Source organism: Dryobates pubescens, chromosome 20 (assembly GCF_014839835.1).
Source record: "Dryobates pubescens isolate bDryPub1 chromosome 20, bDryPub1.pri, whole genome shotgun sequence".
In the NCBI taxonomy this organism is placed as follows: domain Eukaryota; kingdom Metazoa; phylum Chordata; class Aves; order Piciformes; family Picidae; genus Dryobates; species Dryobates pubescens.
In genome coordinates, this window is record NC_071631.1 from 11098307 (window position 1) to 11117049 (window position 18743).

Sequence of the window (18743 nt, forward strand, 5' to 3'; positions counted from 1 at the left end):
GCCATTCCCATCACAGGAGAAGCCAGGGGAGGCTGTGACTCAGCTGTGCCTCTGAGTCATGCACCACGATGCTCCTGCTCTCTGGGGACAGTGCTTTGCTATTAGCCTCTATAAGTGATAAGCTACAGCTCTCCCTTGCTGCCTCAGACCTTCACAAGGGGTCTGGACCCCAAACTCTGCACCTGCTGACCTGTGTCAGAGGAGGGACAGGGGACACCAAGAGCATGTCCCCAGACTGACCCAAGGAGGAATGTTTGCTTCAGGTGTGTGCAGGAAGCTTCGTGGTCCCAGGCATGGGCAGGCTGCCTGGTGCTACTCCAGGCTTGAGTAAGGACATTGCAAGTCAAGCTCACACTGCTATTTTTGAGCAAGTCACTAGTAATAATTCATGTATGTCCAAGTTAAATTTCTGCTTAAAATTCACCCTCTGCCTTGGGAGCTTAAAACCTGGGAGATCTACAGTGGCAGATATTGAATTTAATTTTGCCAAGTTCTTACCAGCTGTTATGGGAGGCTTAGATCCTGATCCTACATTTCTTTGCTTTAAGGATATTTTCTCATGTGAGCATCTCCAATTCTAGCCCTGGCAGGACCATCCACACATAGAATCACTAAGGTTTGAAATGACCTCTAAGATCATCAAGTCCAATCCAAAATCATCAAGTTCAACCCTCCCCCACACCATGCCCACTAAACCGTGTCTACATGTTTTTTTAACACCTGCAGGGACAGTGACTCCACCACCTCCCTGGGCAGCCTGTTCCAAAGTCTGACCACACTTGCAAGAAAGAAATTTTCCCTAATATCCAATCTAAACCTCCCCGGTGCAGCTTGAGGCCATTTCCTCTCATCCTACTTGCTACTTAGGAGAAGAGACCAACACCCACCTCATTATCACCTCTTTTCAGGTAGGTGCTATGAAGAATCTGTAAGTTTGACTGGACCAGACAAAGTCTTGCAGCAAACACTGAGAAATGTATTTCTTAAATGAAAGTTCAAGCAGTAAACCTTCCTCTTTTAAGCATTTCAAAATACATTTCTGAACAGGGAATGAATTTGTTTGATAGTATGAGCTGAGGTTTTGGAAAGCTGGAAGGTGAAGGTTTGCATGTGCCAACTGTGCAAGCAACAGTGCAAAAGGAAAATGCTTTTTCATCCATATGAGCTTCTGTAAATTGTGCTCTCCTCTTAGCAGAGTAAACATAACATTAAAAGAAAAAAAAAAGAAATCTAATAATTTAAACCTTCTAGGAAAAGAGGCAAAAGCAATGAGAAAGCTCTGAAATGATAAATGTAGGAATTTATTCCGCTGCCACTGTGGGGTTTTAAATTAGTATTATTTTTCTTTTCTCTTTTGTTGTTGACAAGTCAGGCTGCATTGCTATGCAGTTATAATGTTTACAGATAAGAAACTCTTAAAGGTCAAAAATTCTGTTCTTACTTATTCTTGTATAAGGTAATCTTCTCACTCTGGTAAGAACATGGAGCAATCTCATGTCGCCATGGGTGCCTGAATCATGCCTAACAGCAACATTCTCTGTTCCTTCCCTTCAAGTTTAGACAGGAAAAAAATGTATCTACAAGGACAGCTTCATGAGTGATACTAATGATGGGTAGATTAAACCCTTCCCTTTAAGAACACACTCTGTGCCAGTGGTCTCTCAAACTGCACCCCACACACGCACAGTTGAGGTGATGAATTAGCTTATACGTGACTGTGACCAGTAGGAATCTTGCTATGAATCGTAAAACTGTTTTAGTTGGAAAAGACCTCCAAGATCATTGAGTCCAACCATCCACCTAAGACCACCATGTCCTAAAGTGCCATGTCCCCACAATTCTTGACCAGCCCAAGTCCAACACATTATTAGTGTTCGTCACAATGCCTAGGTGCAGACATCAAAACTGCCACAGTTCAGATGGGGAACTTTATCCTCATGGCAGCCTTGAGCAGGGGGACTTGGCTGTGGCTGTAAGTTGTGTTAGACCAGCTGGAGGAAACTGGAAAACTGCTGAAATCCAGATTATGGGGGAGAAGTGAGATCAGTATCTGCCCACAGCTGATTGTGGCAGGGAAGCATGGAATGAAAGTGAGGGGAAAATTTAAAAAAAAGACAAAAAAGAGACAACTTTAATTAAGCTTTCTCATGTTTCTACAGGTTTGGTTCAGTGCTCTTACACCTGCTGGATGTAGCTTTCCTTGATAGTTTTGCAACATCTAAAGGAAAGAAAAGAAAAGGAAGAGGGAGCAAAGTGTACAGGCCTTGATGGTGAAAGGGCTGCAGGTCTTTGTCAGCTTCTCCCCCTGCTACAGCATGAAAGTTTCTGCTCTCTGCTAAACTGTGCTTTGAGCCAGGGTGGATGGATCATGGACATGAAAGACCAGGAGCAACAGTTTCTAGAGGCTGACAGCATGGCTGTGGATCAAGACTTCTGCCTTCTGCATTGATGGGATGGAACAAAATCTAAATTTGGGTCTTTGTGATGAAAGTCTTTATGCAATCTTATGTTAAGGGGGGGGAGGAAAAAGCCCCCACAAAACTAACAGCAAGCAATGCTCTCCAGGAAGAGGGCTCAAGCAGTGCAAGCTGCACATTTTTCTTGCTGGCAGGACTTCCTTTTTACTAAGACATTACTAATTAATGATACTTCACAAGTAATGCAGCAGCCAGGTAAACCAGAAACCTCAGCTGGAAGGTTTGGACCTGCAGTGTCTGGCAATGGGACAATACAGTGGAAATCAGATAAACCGGCTTGTACACACTGCCTTGCTGTGAATTAGGACTGTTCTTGTATTTCGCTCTTGTACAATCAATTTTCAGAACAAAAGAAAGCTTTTCTTTTCCATGGTCAGGGGGTGCTTAATTCAATCCTGGAATAAATGGACAGCTAGCAAGGGGCCAAACTCAGCCTAGATGTTGCTCTAGTTAATTAAGAAGAGTAGCATCAGGGCTAAATTTGGCAAGGAGTGTTGAAGTGACTGCCTTCAGAGACAGGGAAGAAAAACCCTCGCTTAGCTTACTGCATCCAGCCCTTCAAATGCAAATTAACCTGTCAACATCTGCATGCAGCCACCCAGGACAGCTGCAAAAAGGAGCTCCCGGCAGCCAGAAGAAGGGCTGGAAATGTTTAGTTCCAAACAGCTATTTTCTAAAATAATTTCTCGTAAATAAGAATACATTTAAAGTGGTAAACTGAGCATCTGCTACATGAAATGGATGGAGGACAGCATGTGAAAAGAAACATATGTCAAGTATGCAGTTCAGAAGCATTGACTACTTGCCTCCAAACCAGAGTGAATTTTAAAGTATTTGCAGCAAACACTGAGAAAAAAAATAAATCACCTCTGCAACCCAAAGAAGAGCCTCAAATAATGGTACAGTTTAAGCTTGGCCATACCTTGCCTTTCCTGTGGTAGAGGAGAGCAGTTTGTTGTATTTCAGCTGCTGCCTGGCTTCTTTTATTGAGGCACACATTGGGAGTGCCAAGCCCTGACGCCTTTTGTTTGGAGCAAACAATGTCCCTTTACTAGTACATTAAAAACCCAGCAAACCAAGTCACTGATGGAGCCAAATCCCACCAGATTCAGTTCATAGCGGGGAGGATATGAGAACAGCCCTGTGCCTTTTATTAAATAGCTTCTATGCCAGCAGAAGAGAGGGTGACATCCTTACTCAGCCTGATTCAGCAATGTGTACAGCGGGAACCAAGCTCCATCGCTGGAAGGGGATTGCTTGTGACCCAATCTCTGTCTTCAATACACTGCAACTCAGGGAAATTGCATTTCAGTATTTCCTTGAGCCCATTATCCTCAGACAAAATCTCTACTGACTTAGCTGAAGCTCTTACTTACAAAACAAGTACAGGATAAGGCCTCTTCAGCAAGCAAGGGAAGGAGAGGTTGGATTCCAGCTCTAAAGGGGGCAACTCTTCTTTGTGAAGCAGCATGCAGCAATATTTTGCTCTTGCTTTCAGGCTGAGGCTTGGCTGATTTTTTGGTCATGCAGCTACAACCCCATTGTACAGTCATCTCCTTTGCTCCCCTTAGAAGAGAGGGAAACCAGGATGGAAACAAGCCACCAGCAGCTTCTGTAAAACTTATTTTGCTCTAAAAATGTGGTGTAATTGAACAAACCTCATAAATCCCACCATTATAAAAGCTCAGGGCACTCATCTGTGGGTTTTCAGACTGAATCAGGGCTGAGGGAATAGTTGTGCTTTGTTCTATCCACCTCAGTGTATGGCAGCGTCTTACTGACTAAGACAAAATGGGAAGTCGAAAGAAAAATATTCAGAAACCCGCCAGACAACTTTTATTCCCAGGGAGAACCGCAGAATGGAGATATTGCATCCTGGCCCTTCACAGCACCTTCCCCTCTTTGCTGGGGTTTGCTTCAATATTTTCTCTCCCTTCATCCTGGGATCACGGAAGCCAAGAGCTTCCATTGTCACGGTGGTGAACTGACATGGCCCAGCAGCAGAGCTGGGGGTTGAATCCCCTTGGCTTGCAGAGCAGCACAGTGTGCTATTGAGTGCATGTCCACCATGGCAACAACGGTGGAGCTCCAAGAATTCGATTTCCAGCGTGCCCCTGGGCCTTGCCTTGACATCTTCATTGTTCTGCAGTGAAACAAATAAATAAAAATCCAAAGGAAGCATAAAGGCAGCACAAAATATGGAACTCTATAGAATGGGGTTACCTAATGGTTAACTTAAAAAAGGAGCATATCATTAAAAAAGGATGAAGCTGGCTCCATATTGATGCTGTATAAATATTTAAAGGGATGCCTCTCGTAGGGGCAGCATTCCAAGCTACACCTAAAATAATGCGTGAGAAGGAAAATTAAAAGAATATTTCACTGTTTGGCCTTGTTTAATCTGCCTTCAAAAGGCTTTTTCAGCCCAGTTCCTGAACATTAGTATGGGAAAAGATATCTGACAAAAGGCATTTTTGGTGTAATTCTACCCAAGTCAGCAGAGTTAAACTGAAGATGATTTTTCTGGCCTTTTAAATAGAGTGTAATTTTCTCCATGGATAGTTATTAAACGCTATTCAGAGAGACTGCTGCTGCTGCTGCTGTTGGAAAGGCTTTCTGGAGAGGTCACTCTGTCCCATGCGAACAGCACCAGTGAAAAACCAGAAGGTTTGTAGTTTTTACAACTTGAAGAGTCCCTGGGGGCTCTAACCACACCACACATCACTGCCTGACCCAACGCTAAGAGCACACATCTATTCTGAGTTGAGATATCCTGGCTTGACATCCACTCCTACGGTACAAGAATTGTGCCTGTAGAAATTGCTTTAAATATTGGAGGGGGCATTGCAAAAGATATCCATGTGGACATTTGGTCCCATCTCCATCAGAGAGGACATATTCCCTAAGCGCACTTTCTGAGGCTCAGCTGCTCTGTGTTGACATTTTGGGGCTGGTTAGGGTTTGTATCCCTTTCACCAGCTGTCCTAAGCACTGGTTGAGGCGGACATTCCCTTCTTATTTTAGGCTCTGATTCCCGTAGCCTTGTCTGCACAAGGACCAATTTGAAAGGTGCAAAAATGCCCAATCAAGTACCTACTGCGTGTGCTCAAGACATGCCAGACATCTTCAGGCTAAATAAGTCCTGCACTAAAAGGTTCCTATCTTTTTTCAGAGTTGGCAAGGTTAGTGGCTGTGAAGGCACCATCACTGTCAGCAGCTGTCCAAAGGCACTTCAAGGATCTGAATGTCACATGGAACATTGAGCTAGGTACCCAAATTGCATAGATGGGCAGGAGCCGAGGTGTAGCACAGCATTAGCCCTCTGCAAGTTGAGGCAGGCAGGTCCCTACTTAGCACACACATTTACAGAGTTGCTCTTTCAAGGCATATGTGTTTTTATTCACCCATGCCTACCCAGGGAGCTCAGCTGTTAAGCTAAGGACCCTGCCCTGTCCTGCAGAAATCAGAAGCCAAGTTCTTAAGGCAATGCAGCAACATAAATCATGCACAAATCAAGACAAACCTTGGCTTCAGCGGGGGCCAAACCTAGAGAATTATTTACCCATTTTACAAAAGGCCTAACTAGAAAGTCTTGTGGATAAAAATGGGAACACATGAGACCTCATAATTTATATATGCATTAACATCCCACTGGTGAAATTAAGATGCAAAATTGTATCTCTAAACAAAACTGTGGAGCTCTGTCCCTTGAGAGAGCTAAAAATTAAATGGGCAAAGCACATACCAGAGGATCTATTCCTACCCTTGCAGGACTTTGGGCTAGATCCTAGGTATTTTCCCTCTCTCACAGCTACAATGCCGAGCTCCAAGAAAGGATTTGTCTGTGCAGTACAGTGAAGCTCAGCAATAATTACCCATTGTGCTATGTGATGAGCCATCCTTTTGGTTCTTCAGTAACCCATGCACCTGGACTTTTAACTAAAAACCAAATAATATGCACAGAAAACATTTTTTATGTAAGAGGAGGTGAACATCACTAAAAATCAGAGAGCCTTTGTACGGCATGCCAAACTGCTGAAGCGAAAAAATGTCTTCAGTGAAAGGGCTCAGATGTGAGCATGTTTCAGTGCACAGCTCCAGGAAAAAACTCTGATAATAAATGTGAGCTTGTTATCGTTGCTTTTCAGCGGGAAGTAAAGCCGGAAGCAGGGTCGTGCCGGCTAATTGAAGCTTACATTTTCATTCAAGCACTGCATTTTAATTATAAACTGGTGACACAAGTGTCACTTAGGTCTTATCCTGTTTTAAGTGTGCACACGTAGGAAAAAAATATTTAAAAATCAGTTATTAATTTATTCTTGTGATCATATTCATTAGCCTACATTATGTCTACCAGGCACGTGTCTAATGACATGTTTGACAGACACTAATTCTTCTGCCTCTTTTCAAGCAGGGCTTGCACATGCAGTTGAGGAGGAGCTCAGTGCCAGTTGGCCACCAAAACAGGTGCACATCAGCGCTAGAAAATCAGCATTAGGAACTCTGTGCCCATATTCTGGCCAGCTGCAACCACTTGCTCAGCCCTCCCGGAGCAGAGCAGTGATGCCAGAAAAAGGGATAACCTGTGGGAGTAGCTGATGCCTGGAGAAGCTGATGGCAAGGTCCTGTCTGCCCAGGTCTGGCCCTGATCCTGAATCATTTGCCCTTAGTCCAGCTTCTGTGTGTGACCCTGCAAGGTCCAACATGTTGGCTATTAGTGCAGCCAAAACCCTGGGTAAGACTTAGAATTCAGGTGGAAAATTCCTGGCCTGTTTTCCCCTCTCTGTGGGGTTTGGCTCCTGTGTCCAAAGAGCGTTTGCAGCTAGAATGCTCCCATTTATATACAGAAATTAAAATAAAATGAAGAAAAAAGGTCACTGGGAATTGGCTACCGAGAGACACAAAGTCAGTCATTAAAAAATCAGACAAGGAGCACAAGTGAAAACAAGGGGAATATCCCTAGAAAGCAAGTTATGACGGTAAACCTTTTGCAAAGACATTGGCTGAAAGGGGGTAGCTATTTTTCTCTCTTTAATATGCTACCACACTACAAAGAGGATTCTATTTAAATGCTACCATAGCAGGCTACTGCAAAGGAATTGTTCAAATGGCTATAATTAGAAGTGATCCTGTGAATACAGCCCCAGCATTGTCCCTAAATACTACATGCTTTATTTCAGGTTTTGCATCTTTTAAGGATGCCAAAGCATCTCCGAACCCGCCTGCGTTTGCCAGCGCTAAAGGCAAGGACAAGAGAACAGCAAAACGTGCATAGCACAGGAGAAATGCTCACCAAGCTCTGAAGCAAAGCTTCTCTCTACTGAAGAGAACCACAGGATGTTTAATCTCTTGATTAGCAGATAGTGGCATCACTTTGGATAAAACCACCTAAGTAACTCAAAGGAGGAAATCCTGTTGACTCACAATGCAACACCAGCTTCAAAGACAAGCCTTCACTGGAAAGGCAGAGTTCATAAGCCAGAGCCTTTGAAAAGACTGCTCATCATCTCAGAGTACCTTTTGTTGACAGACAAAAATGTGTTTTCGCAGTGGGCAGAGCTGGGGGGACGTGGACCTGCTCTGATCCAAACGCAGGGTGGGCAGATCCAAGCAGAGCGAAGCCTGAGCCAAGAAACTCAGCCTCTTGCCAGGCTTATTGGCTTGGGTTCAGCACATGCATAAATGTAGAGGGGCTCTTGGACTGGGGCCGTCTGCATCCTACTGGTCTGTCTGGAAATGGTCGATCTGCCTGCAAAGAGCACACTGGTCAACCCCAAATTGCCATAATGGGGAGTAACTGATGCTCTGCTGCCTGCTGGCAGGAGGATGAGGATGAGCACCCAACTGGTCAAGGTTGGCATCCCTGGTTTTATGAAGCCATTTCCAAACTGTTACTTAACTCCCTGATTTATTAATTGGTATTTCATCGTGTCTAGGAAAGCTCTGCTTGATACTGACATTTTCCAACAGTTCCCCTAATAAAATCCAGTTGAAATCGTTAACAATGCTGATGAGCTCTAATTGTACAGAATAAATCGCTGTCAGCTGGATGTATGGCCGGTGGCATGGCAGAACCAGGGGACGTTAAGTCTGGGGGGAAACAGATGAAGAGTCTGAGGCTCTTCCTCTGCAACCAGCACTGGAAACAAATTTCCAGTGCAAGAACGTGCCCAAAGTGCCCAAGTTTCAGGCAGAACTGCCAAGCTGGCAATTCAGAGTTGCCAACAAATAACCTCTCTGCCACCAGCAAAGGTATATCTGGAGTACAACAATCCATTTAGGGTTATTTACTCCACCAGCTCAAGTAATAGAGCTCTGTTGAGTGAATCAAGGGCTTCAACCCTATTAGTGATCCACGTGGATAAAAATGTGATGCAACATAACACATGTTGCGGTTTCATCAGCTTGCTAAAAACAAACATGCAAAGAAACAAACTCCAGCCGGTTTGGCATTAAAATGTACATGCAAGTATGTAAAGGAGCATTGCTATGGTCTACCTGTGTTTAGAAGCTCCACTGGACAAAGATGATTAAAGCCCACTATTGCGTTAGTGAGTCATATGAAGGGATGTGACTAACTTTCATATCTGACTACCTCTGAAAACTCAGTCTAAACAGTCACAAGGTCTTCCCACGTTAAGAATTTGCTATTTCATTTGCTTGCAATGAATGCTGGGGGCTGAGCTTTGAAAACAAACCAAATCCAACAACACGACAATTCTTGCAACGAAATTATGCAGAGCCTTGCTAATGGCCATCACTGATACCCAGTGAGCCATGAGATAGGTATGCACAGCTCTAAGGTAGGGATATACAATAAGTTGCACTTTAGATTTGATTATATTTAGGCAACGTACCTCTGGCAAGATCCTATTTCAAGTCATAATTGCAACATGTCATGGTTCCTTTTTAATGCCTTGCGGCAACAATAGATAAACTGTGCCTCTGGGAGGCAAGGAAGACACAATAACAATCCTAACATTATTGAATGCTATATATTTGGACAGGAGAAAACAGTCAGTCATCCATATTCCACATAAAATGGCTTTATTTAAAATGTGTAAATGGGAGAAAACTGATCTGAAACCTCCAGTAGAGAATTGGCAGTGACTTAAAAATGGTTATGAACTCAATCTGAAAAAAACAAACAAACAAAAAAACCCAACCCACATCAAACAACCCTAAACCCTGGCAGCTAAAGGAGGGTGATAATTCCTCCCTGAACTGGGTACCTCTCCCACTCAATCAGGGCACGCGTGTCGATTTTCAGTGTCTTTGGAATACTTGGCATTGGCCAGCTAATGGGACTGGCTAAATGAGCAGCATTCAAAGGGCATAACTAAGTGGCACGATTCCAAAACAGCAATTAAAAGGCGGAATGCTTGAAAAAAAGAACAATAAAAGAGGTTAACTCATATCAGATCTTGGCAAGCTGCAGAGGAAATACTGTAATTCCACAACGCACGCTCCCAGTACCTTTCTCTCTGTATCATGACCACAGGTTTATGGTCTTGCATTTCTCCACACGGAATGTGTGGCAAAAAAAAAAGATTCACTTCTATTAAAGAAGAACTTAACAGTGCTGTTTGTAAGCAAGGAAACAAAGTAGAACAGGTAGAGAAAAGAGAACCCAAACCTCCTATCTTTTGATAAGTCTATGACTATGCATTTGTCATTGCAGGATGGCACAAAGATGCTCAAGAGTGAAGAAGAGGAAATACAAATCTTCAATTTCCACCTGGGGCAGCAGCTACCAGCTTTCTAAAGAAAGACTCTTGCACCACCATTGGAAAGCTAATTTAGAATGAACCTTTTAAGCTGAAGTAAAGTTAGAGCATTTCAGCAAGAAGAGGCCAAAAGAGAATGAGAACAAAGATGTAAAGACAACAGGATGCCAGAAGGAGGAGAAGAAAGAGGGGCTGGATGATCTGCCAGGCTAAATCAAGAACTGCTTCAACGCTTTTCACTGCATGCAACCCACAGCATACAACAACTGGCAAAAATGTGCCTGGATTAGAAGGGGAATCTAGCTAAAGTCTGTCTAGGCTGGGCTATCCATCCTACAGGCAGCTTGCCCTGAGGCTTGCTATTTTGAGATATTGAAGAGGCCACTTATCATTAGTATTATAATAAATCTCAGCACAGAGCAAGTCACCGTCTCAAATGGTGCTGTGCTCCCCAGCACCTCTGTGTGCCCTCAAAATAGCCAAAGAAAAAAAACCCAAACCCCACTCTGAAATTTAAAAAAAAAAAAAAAAAAAAAAAAGTGAGCAAACTTCCACTGTAAAATTTTGAAGGTAAAATGACCTGATGTGCTTTGGGAGTGCAGAGAAATAACTGAAGGAAGCAAGTGTCTGGGAATGGAAGAAGGAGAACAAAATATATTTTAACAGATGAAAATAGGTTGAAGAAGAGAGAGACTTTAGGGGAAGGTAGAAAATAGTGAGGAGCTTTGCTCAGCACTGGAGATGCCTACCGAAAACATCCTTTTGTTCTGAAGACCTCAATGTGTATCAGGCTCTTAGACATATGGGCAGCTGTGCATTTATCCTGTTTATTTTACTTCTCCTGTGCATCCTGCCTTGCCATCTGTTTGGTAAGGATTTGGATGCTGAACCATAAGTCTGCAACATAATAAATACCAGTAAACAGAAATATCAAACGAAGATAAGCACAAAGTAATGTTTGGGAGCAGGACCAGGTTTTCACTTTGATAGGATGATTTATTTCCCAAGAGGAGTCTTGGCTCAGGAAAGAAGGACCACAGCAGGAAAAGGTCCAGTTGAAGGGACAGATCTACGATCCCTCCTCTTACATTGGCTTCATATTGGCATAATTCCACTGCCTTCCTAGAAAGCAGTTAAATTTATGTAGGTGGAGACTCAGCCTTAATCCTGTCCCTCAAGGAAGACATGCTTAAACACAAAATATTGCATGTATAAAACATAAATTGCAAGCAAAAATGCTTCAAACCCAGTAAGTGTTCATGCACCTTTTCTCAGCTGGGCAGCCCTACTGCCGTGTCCCAGTTTCTCCACATCTTCTTTTCCCTTTTATTGTTGATCCAGCAGGGAAGTGGGTGGGAAGGAAGCAGACTTATCCCTCCTAGGCAGGGGCAGAAAGATAAAGTAACTGGTTCCAAATCAGGTAGGAAACTGAGCAAAGCCCAGACCCACAAGCCCATCATCCATCCTCCTCCTCCCTCTCCATTTCCAGCTTGGGGATACAGAAATCACTGCTCAGCTCTTTGAAACACAAACCACACAAACACCAACTAAATCTCTGGGTGCTGAGAGCTATCAACAGCAGATTTCAGACTACACTCCATATCCAAGTACTCCTACTTCCTCAGAAGTATTAAAAATGAGATGAAACCTGCTTTTCTCTGTTTCTGTAAAGAAAAATTTCTTTCCTGAAAGAGTGGTCAGGCATCAGAACAGGCTGCCTAGAGAAGTGGTGGAGTCACCATCCTTGGAGGAGTTAAAACAATGTGTAATGTGGCACTTTGGGACATAGTTTAGTGGTCACGCTGGTGTCAGATTGATGGTTGGACTTGATGACCTCAAAGGTCTTTTCCAACCTTAATGATTCAGGGAGTACCCTAATGCACAGAAAGTCTTTGGGTTCTAAGCTTTGCATTGGGCTATCTGATGTGCTAAGAGCCACAGACGAAAAACCAAAGCCTTGGTGTAGCCTGATAGCTCCCTACTGGCTATATAGGAGATTGAGTTTAAGACAGGAATGAATTCATTAAGCAACATATATTCGTTCAATTAGCTTCAGATCCTTGTTTCACAGAGCATCTCACGAAGAATGGAGGTTTTGTTACATCAATACAGTCATTTGAGACCCTCTGTTAGAAATGTTCAAAGAGGCACATTTAGGAGATCTGTGCTTTTATTTGAGGAGAGAACAGATAATGCCTTAACCCATCTTCGCCTGACAGCTCCCCCAGCACAAAACTTCTCAGCATTTTCAAATATATTACGCTGTGGACAACATATCAAAGAGATTGAGCTCTGCATCTCTAAAGATTGCTCCAAATTCAGAAACTCTCTCTAGCAAATGGAATGCTGATTCAAAAAAAACCAACCAACAACCAAAAAACCCCAAAAAACAAACCCACAAAAAAAAAAAACAACACTAAAAAGGCTGTCAGAAATCACTCCATCAACTGCTGGCAAAACCGCACTGCTTCCAGCACTGTTGCAAAGGGGATGCTGGAGCGCTAAGAAATGCTTTAAAAAACCAATGAGTGCAGTACAGGTACTTCCTCACTAGCCTGTGTTTTACCAAGGAAACAGAGATGAGATGAGCAGGATGTACATAAAGAAAGAATGAAAAATATGGGCTGGCTCTCAGAAAAGTCCTTCTGCAACGGGTTTGTTTTGAAAGACTCAAATTGGGTGGGTTTGGGGTTTTTTTCAGATGAACGTTTGCTCCTCATAAAGCATGTACAAAATACGTACAGATTGTCCTAGGAACAGGCTATGGCACACACAGGGTAAGATTTTTACAGCTGAGATGCCCATTTGTACTTCCTCCACGTGCAGTTGCCTTCTTCCATAGTGTGATTCTAGGCTCACATGCCTTCAAAGAATGAGTGGACCAACCATCTCATTAAGTGGCTAGAACCTCCCAGGCAGGTCATGCCTGATATTAAAGTGACACTTGTTCTTCGACAAACAAAACTTTGGCAACTGCACTTGAATACAAATATGCACAGTGCTTAGTTTATCACACATGGTGGTGGGGCTAGGACTCCGTAGCTCTGCTTTGAGCAAGTTTACTAACAAATATTCACCCTTTGGGGAAGAGCCATGGATTTGCAGCATTGATGGACGGCAGCCTGCCTTTATTTGCTTGCCTCAAACATTTGTATAAGCATTTTTATTTTGTTTTCAAGAGTATCCATGGAAGCGGCGCATGCGCCTGCTGCTGCTCCCATGTTTGTGTGCATTCATCCAAGCCGGAAGACCTGCAAATAATTGTGCAAATGGAGTGGGGAGGGGGGAGGGGGGAGGTGCTATGCAAGTTTTCAAGTCATAAATGATTTGCTCAATCCTTCCTCCCAATTAGAAACCCTCCAGCCGCCCAGTCAGGAAGGACACCTGGGTCCATGTGAATTAAATAACCAATTGCACCACTTGAAAACTAAATGGCAAACAGGGAATACAAAAAACAGTAGGCACAATGGGTTCAAAGAGCTTCATATGTTGAAGTGCTTAATAAAATACTCTTTGAATAAATTTAAATTACAAGTACAGTACTTGATTTCATATCTTGATGTCACAGAGCCTGCACAGCTCTCTATTGTGAGCTGTCCTATTAACTTCAGCATGATTGTTCACCAAGATAAGCAGTTTCAGTGGATAAAGTGGTGGTTTTAGAATCTTCTCTCTCTTTTGTTGGTTTGGTTTTTTTTTTTTTTTCCCTCCTCCTAGGCAACTATTTTAATAACACATCCTCCTTATGAGTAAGACTGTGCCAGGCTTACATTGCTGTGCTGCGCATTTACCACAGGCACAGGGGCTGCTGGAAAATGATGGTGGCTTAATCTCTCTTCCTCAGGCTAGCTGGACCACAACACAATTATTTGTAAGACACAGCATCTGCTGTGTTTGCAAGACTCTGCTCTGCACCATCTTGACAGGGACTCACAGCTTGTGACAACTACCATAGCTCGAGCGTGGGCGCGGGACACAACGGCAGCCACTTGAAATGGGACTGATTTGCTCTTATTATTAATTGGTGGGTGGAGATGCAGATTTCAGGTGTGGAGGGATGGCTGCATGGGGGATTCATCAGGAACTTCATACTCCAGTGACAGTTTAACTTTAGCTGTCAAAGCTGCAGCTGCTGCAGATGTTGTGGTCCCAGAAAACCAAACCCCAGCATTGCCAGGGAGCCCATGGGATGTTTCACCATGGAGGCTCAGTCAAGCCACATCCACTTCTGCTACACATTCACACCACAAATTCCCTGAAACAGTTTCCTACCTGCAGCAATTGCCTTGGATACAAGTTTCAAAAATCCATGCAGAAAACCACTGCTATTATTTAAAATCCACTCAATGAGCCTCCTACCTCCAGCTCTGACAAACACACTAGAAGAAGAAAATTGGGATTATATAGGCGAGAGCTTGACTGATGTATCATTAACGCTCCTTCTTGAGTGACTAAGCTCCATAGTAGTATCGACTACTAGAACTGAAACATGATTTCATGCCCAAAACAGCAGCAGCAGCTCCAGACAAAGATGATTTGCTGGATGCCTAAACTGTATGGCTCCAGCCATCATTAGGATGCTAATTTGTTGCAAAATGCTGTCTCAAGGAAGAAAAGCAGGAAAGCTTTGAGGAACCCCTCATGACTTGAGGAGGAAGTTGTGCTTTTCCATTCTGTGTCAATGATTTTTGTTCGAAATGTGGGGATTCTGAAGAACAGATCTTTCAAAATCCAGCATACAGGTTGTTTGATGGATATACTTGATCAAACCTTCTAATGGAAAATCTTGACTGGCCTGATGTTTGCTCTGTGAGGTGCTTTATTCATGGTAAAAGTAATCAGAGAGGCTGTTTAAGGCATTTTCATCTTCTGCACATTACATCTGAGATTCGTCCTTTTGAGATGAGTGAAATGGTGCTTAGGACCATTAAAATAAATTCAGTAGGTTTGTAGAATTATTACTCCAAATCACAAAAATAGTCCTAAAAATAGGTTTAAAGCTGGACCATTTAATCACTTATACAAATCTATAACTGGAATTATTTTCTTGTTGTGTATCTCCTTGGAAGCACAACTATGATGTAGGTTTTAGTACCAGACCCACTTGCTCTGAAGGAGCAATGCTCTGAAACAGGCAAGGTGTTGTTGTTTTAAACCAGCTTTCAGAGATAGTTTCATATTTTTTACGAGACAGAGCAACCTTTCCATGTTGAAATCAAAGTCCCACGACATGGTTCAAACCATGAATATTTTAACATCTCTATACATTTTATCCTACAGAGACAGAACATACTGAAAATGTAGGAGAGAATGCAGTCACTGTTCCTCATATCTGTGAACAGATGACAGCTTTCCCAAAGTGTCCATTCTTAGCACATATTTGACAACTTTCAAATTTGTAAGTTTGCAATTTGATTATTTGAATTTTGAGCAGAAGAGCTCAATTGCCCTTGGATAGATGGGTCTCACAAAATGCTTTTTTTTTTGTTCCCTGAAGTGATGAGGCTTCAAGGTTCACCCGCACACAGCTGCTGGGTGGAATGTTCCCATGGGTATCCATGCAAACCACATGTGCTCAGGATGACATGGGCACTGCCCCAGTGGTGCACCAACACTAGGCACCAGCCACCATTACTGAGCACTGTTTGCAGACTTCACTACCTTCTGGTTTTTAATCAAGTTCTGATTTGAACCCTGTTGAAACCAAGGCAAAAATTCCACCAGTTTCAGTCCAAGCTGCACTTCATTCCTATGAATGAGATTCCTGGAAGACCACACAGAAATCCTGACTTTGGAAAACTCTGGGATTTCTCCCAGAGATGACAGGCCTGGTCTAGCAGAGCAAGCTCAGCAGCTCCCACAAGATGCATACAAACTTATTCTCCATGGGAAACGGAGACTGAAGACACTAGAACAAGCTCAGTGAAGATGACACAATTTGGTTCAAGTGGAGGATGCTCAGCATCTCTCCAGCAGACTCAGGAGCTCTAAGATGCAACCCCTCCTTTTCCAGGTGTCATAAAAGCCTGTATTGAGAGTTAGATTTCCTCCAGGAGTCATAAAGCCAAGCATCATTACCCATAAACCTTCACATCTCAGTAATTCTTTTTCTCTTTATTGTCTAAACAGATTTTCTTCTCCTATAGCTATTCTAGGTATGCATATGATTACTAGGGAGCAAAACTGGTATTTAGAGAGAGAAACGATGTTCCACTGCAGCTTTAAATCCCTAGCAGAAGGAGAAGATGAGAACAGACGTGAGGATGAAACGCTTCTACCATGCCACAGCCTTTTCCAGGGAGGAAAAAAAAAACACTCTTCAGAACACAGCTGCTAGCCTGAACCTCGGCTGAGCCGTCTGTCAGTTAGCATAACCCAGGAAACCAGGCAGGTAAAGTTCATGCGTGCTAAGTTGCGCTGATGGAATTAGGCGCGCTGAAGCCGATGTGCCAAGCGCATTACTATGGGGAGACAGACTCCAGCGTACCCTCACCCCTGCGAGCCACAGAGCAGCTCGCAGAAGTCAACAGCTTTCCTCCCCGCTCTCCCTTTTTCCCAGCATTACCGAGGCTCTATTCATACTGGAGGGGGGGGGAGGGGGGGGGGTGGGGCGAGGGGGGGAATGGAGCCAGCAGGTGAGGGGCTTCAGCGCCCACGGTCAGCAGCATGTGTCCCTGATCCTGGGGAGCCGCTGGTTTCCCACGGCCGGAGCTACGCGCGCTCGGCAGACAGATGTTGCCTCCCATCTGGGCTTTCCGAGCTGCTATGCCAAATCCTCTCAACACCCATGTGCTTCTTTGTCCCGGTAGTTATCCGCCGCGCCTTCGCTACAACTCCATTTTCAGAGAAGCAGCCACATGTTTGGCCTCTGCGGGTAACTGGGGGGGTCCTGCCCCCCATCCCAATCCTAACCCACGCATCCTTTATCTGCTGGTGTTACCTAGCCAAACCCTTAGGCTGTACTAAGTGATCCCGAGTCCACTGAGGCTCCTGAACATTAGCAACAGCATCTTCAACCAGGTTCCCCATGTCTCTGTCTGAGGGTAGACGGGGAGGAACTTGGGTTTCCACCGTCCTGCCTGAGAGCTGTGGCTGAGCCCCAAATCCCTTGAGGCCACAGACCCAGGCGTCCCCATCCCCAAAGCCTGCAGGGTTTAGATGCTCCCCAAAGCACCACAAAGCCCCGAACCCACCAGGACGCCCCCAAAGCACTGAACCCCCGAGATGGGGATGGGTCTCTGAGTGAGGTCGCCCCCCTGGCCAGAACTCCCCCGGGCAGAGCTCCGCATCCCGCCGCCCAGTTCCCATGGCAATCTCGGAGATGCCGGTTGCCACGGTAACGCCATCCTCCTCCTCCTCGGCCGTGTCCGAGGCAGCGGCTCCAGCTCCGCTTGGGCTCTGCCCGGCAGCTCCGAGAGCGCAGCCGGTTCTGTCCCCCCGGGAAGTTGCTTCCCCGCCCCCGGCGCTGCTCGGCTTTCCCCCCATTCCCGGTACCTTCGAGGCAGCAAATCCTCCAGAGCCCCGAGTGCGTGAGGTCGCCCCGAGCCCGCCGCGGCGGTCCCTGCGCCTCGTCCGTCGTGATGTTGGTGCCGTTGCAGATGTGGGCGCTGGAGTAGAGCCAGTAATCGGTACCGATGGCGATGGCCATGAGGCTGAAGGCGGCAAAAGCTCCCACTGTGGTCAGCAGCATCTGGACGCCACGGTCACACCACACCATGGTGCTTCATAGTCCCCGCACGGGCGCGGGGGGCCGCACGACACCGCCCGGCAGCCGCCGCCGCCCGCGGGAGGCAGCCGAGTCACGGAGCGGGGGGCGGAGGCGGCGGCGGGGGGCGGAGGAGGGGTGTGTGTGTGTGTAGGGGGGTGGGAGCCACTCGCCGCCGCCGCCGCCACGGGGCCGGGCTCTGCCGACAGCCGCGCCCCGCCGCCCCGCCCCGGCCGCCGGAGGGAGGGAAGGAGGGACCACGCGGGTGCAGACCCCCGAAGAGGTGGGCAGAGCCACCGGACCCACGACGTGCTGCTGGCCCCCCGCACGCTTTACAGCTCCGGTCTACGCACCCCGGTTCTGAGCTCCCAGCCTCTGGTCCGCGGACTCCGGTCCACAGCCCCCAGCCTCCAGCTCGCAGCACCGAGCTGATAGCCCCCGGTCTGCAGTCCTCCGCGGAGCTCAGGCATCGCCTTGTTCCTTCGCTCTCACCGGGCTCAGATGGCAGCAGGAGCACGATGCCACCAGTGAAGTGGCAACTTCATGGGATGACGTTAGGAGAATTGTGGGAGTCAGCTCTTGACCCCTGCACCTGCCAGAGTCTGGCTACAATTTGTCCAGAGAGCAGGAAGGTGTTACCCGCCTTATGGGTGGAAAGCTCTGCACCCTCACTGCTGTGTCTCAGGTGGGTTACACACACCTTCCTCCTGCTGCACAGGCTGCCCTGGAGATCAGTGTAAAAATGGGGCCAAAGACAGTGGGGGCAAAGAGTAGCACTTGCAAGGAGATCCCAAAGCCCCAAATTGTCAGGAAGCTACAGCAGAGAAAGTGTGT

At 45.5% G+C, this 18743-nt stretch overlaps 1 protein-coding gene across 1 annotated transcript in view; it reads right to left on the bottom strand.

Annotated features, from left to right (window-relative positions):
- The window catches only part of CACNG4 (calcium voltage-gated channel auxiliary subunit gamma 4), a 40996-nt gene extending 23003 nt beyond the window's left edge, over positions 1-17993 (bottom strand). Inside the window, exon 1 of the mRNA XM_009902670.2 lies at positions 17699-17993. Coding sequence (XP_009900972.2) covers positions 17699-17921 — 223 coding nt within the window. The 5' untranslated portion in view covers positions 17922-17993. The remainder of the gene's footprint in view (positions 1-17698) is intronic.
- Positions 17994-18743: the final 750 nt, after the last annotated feature.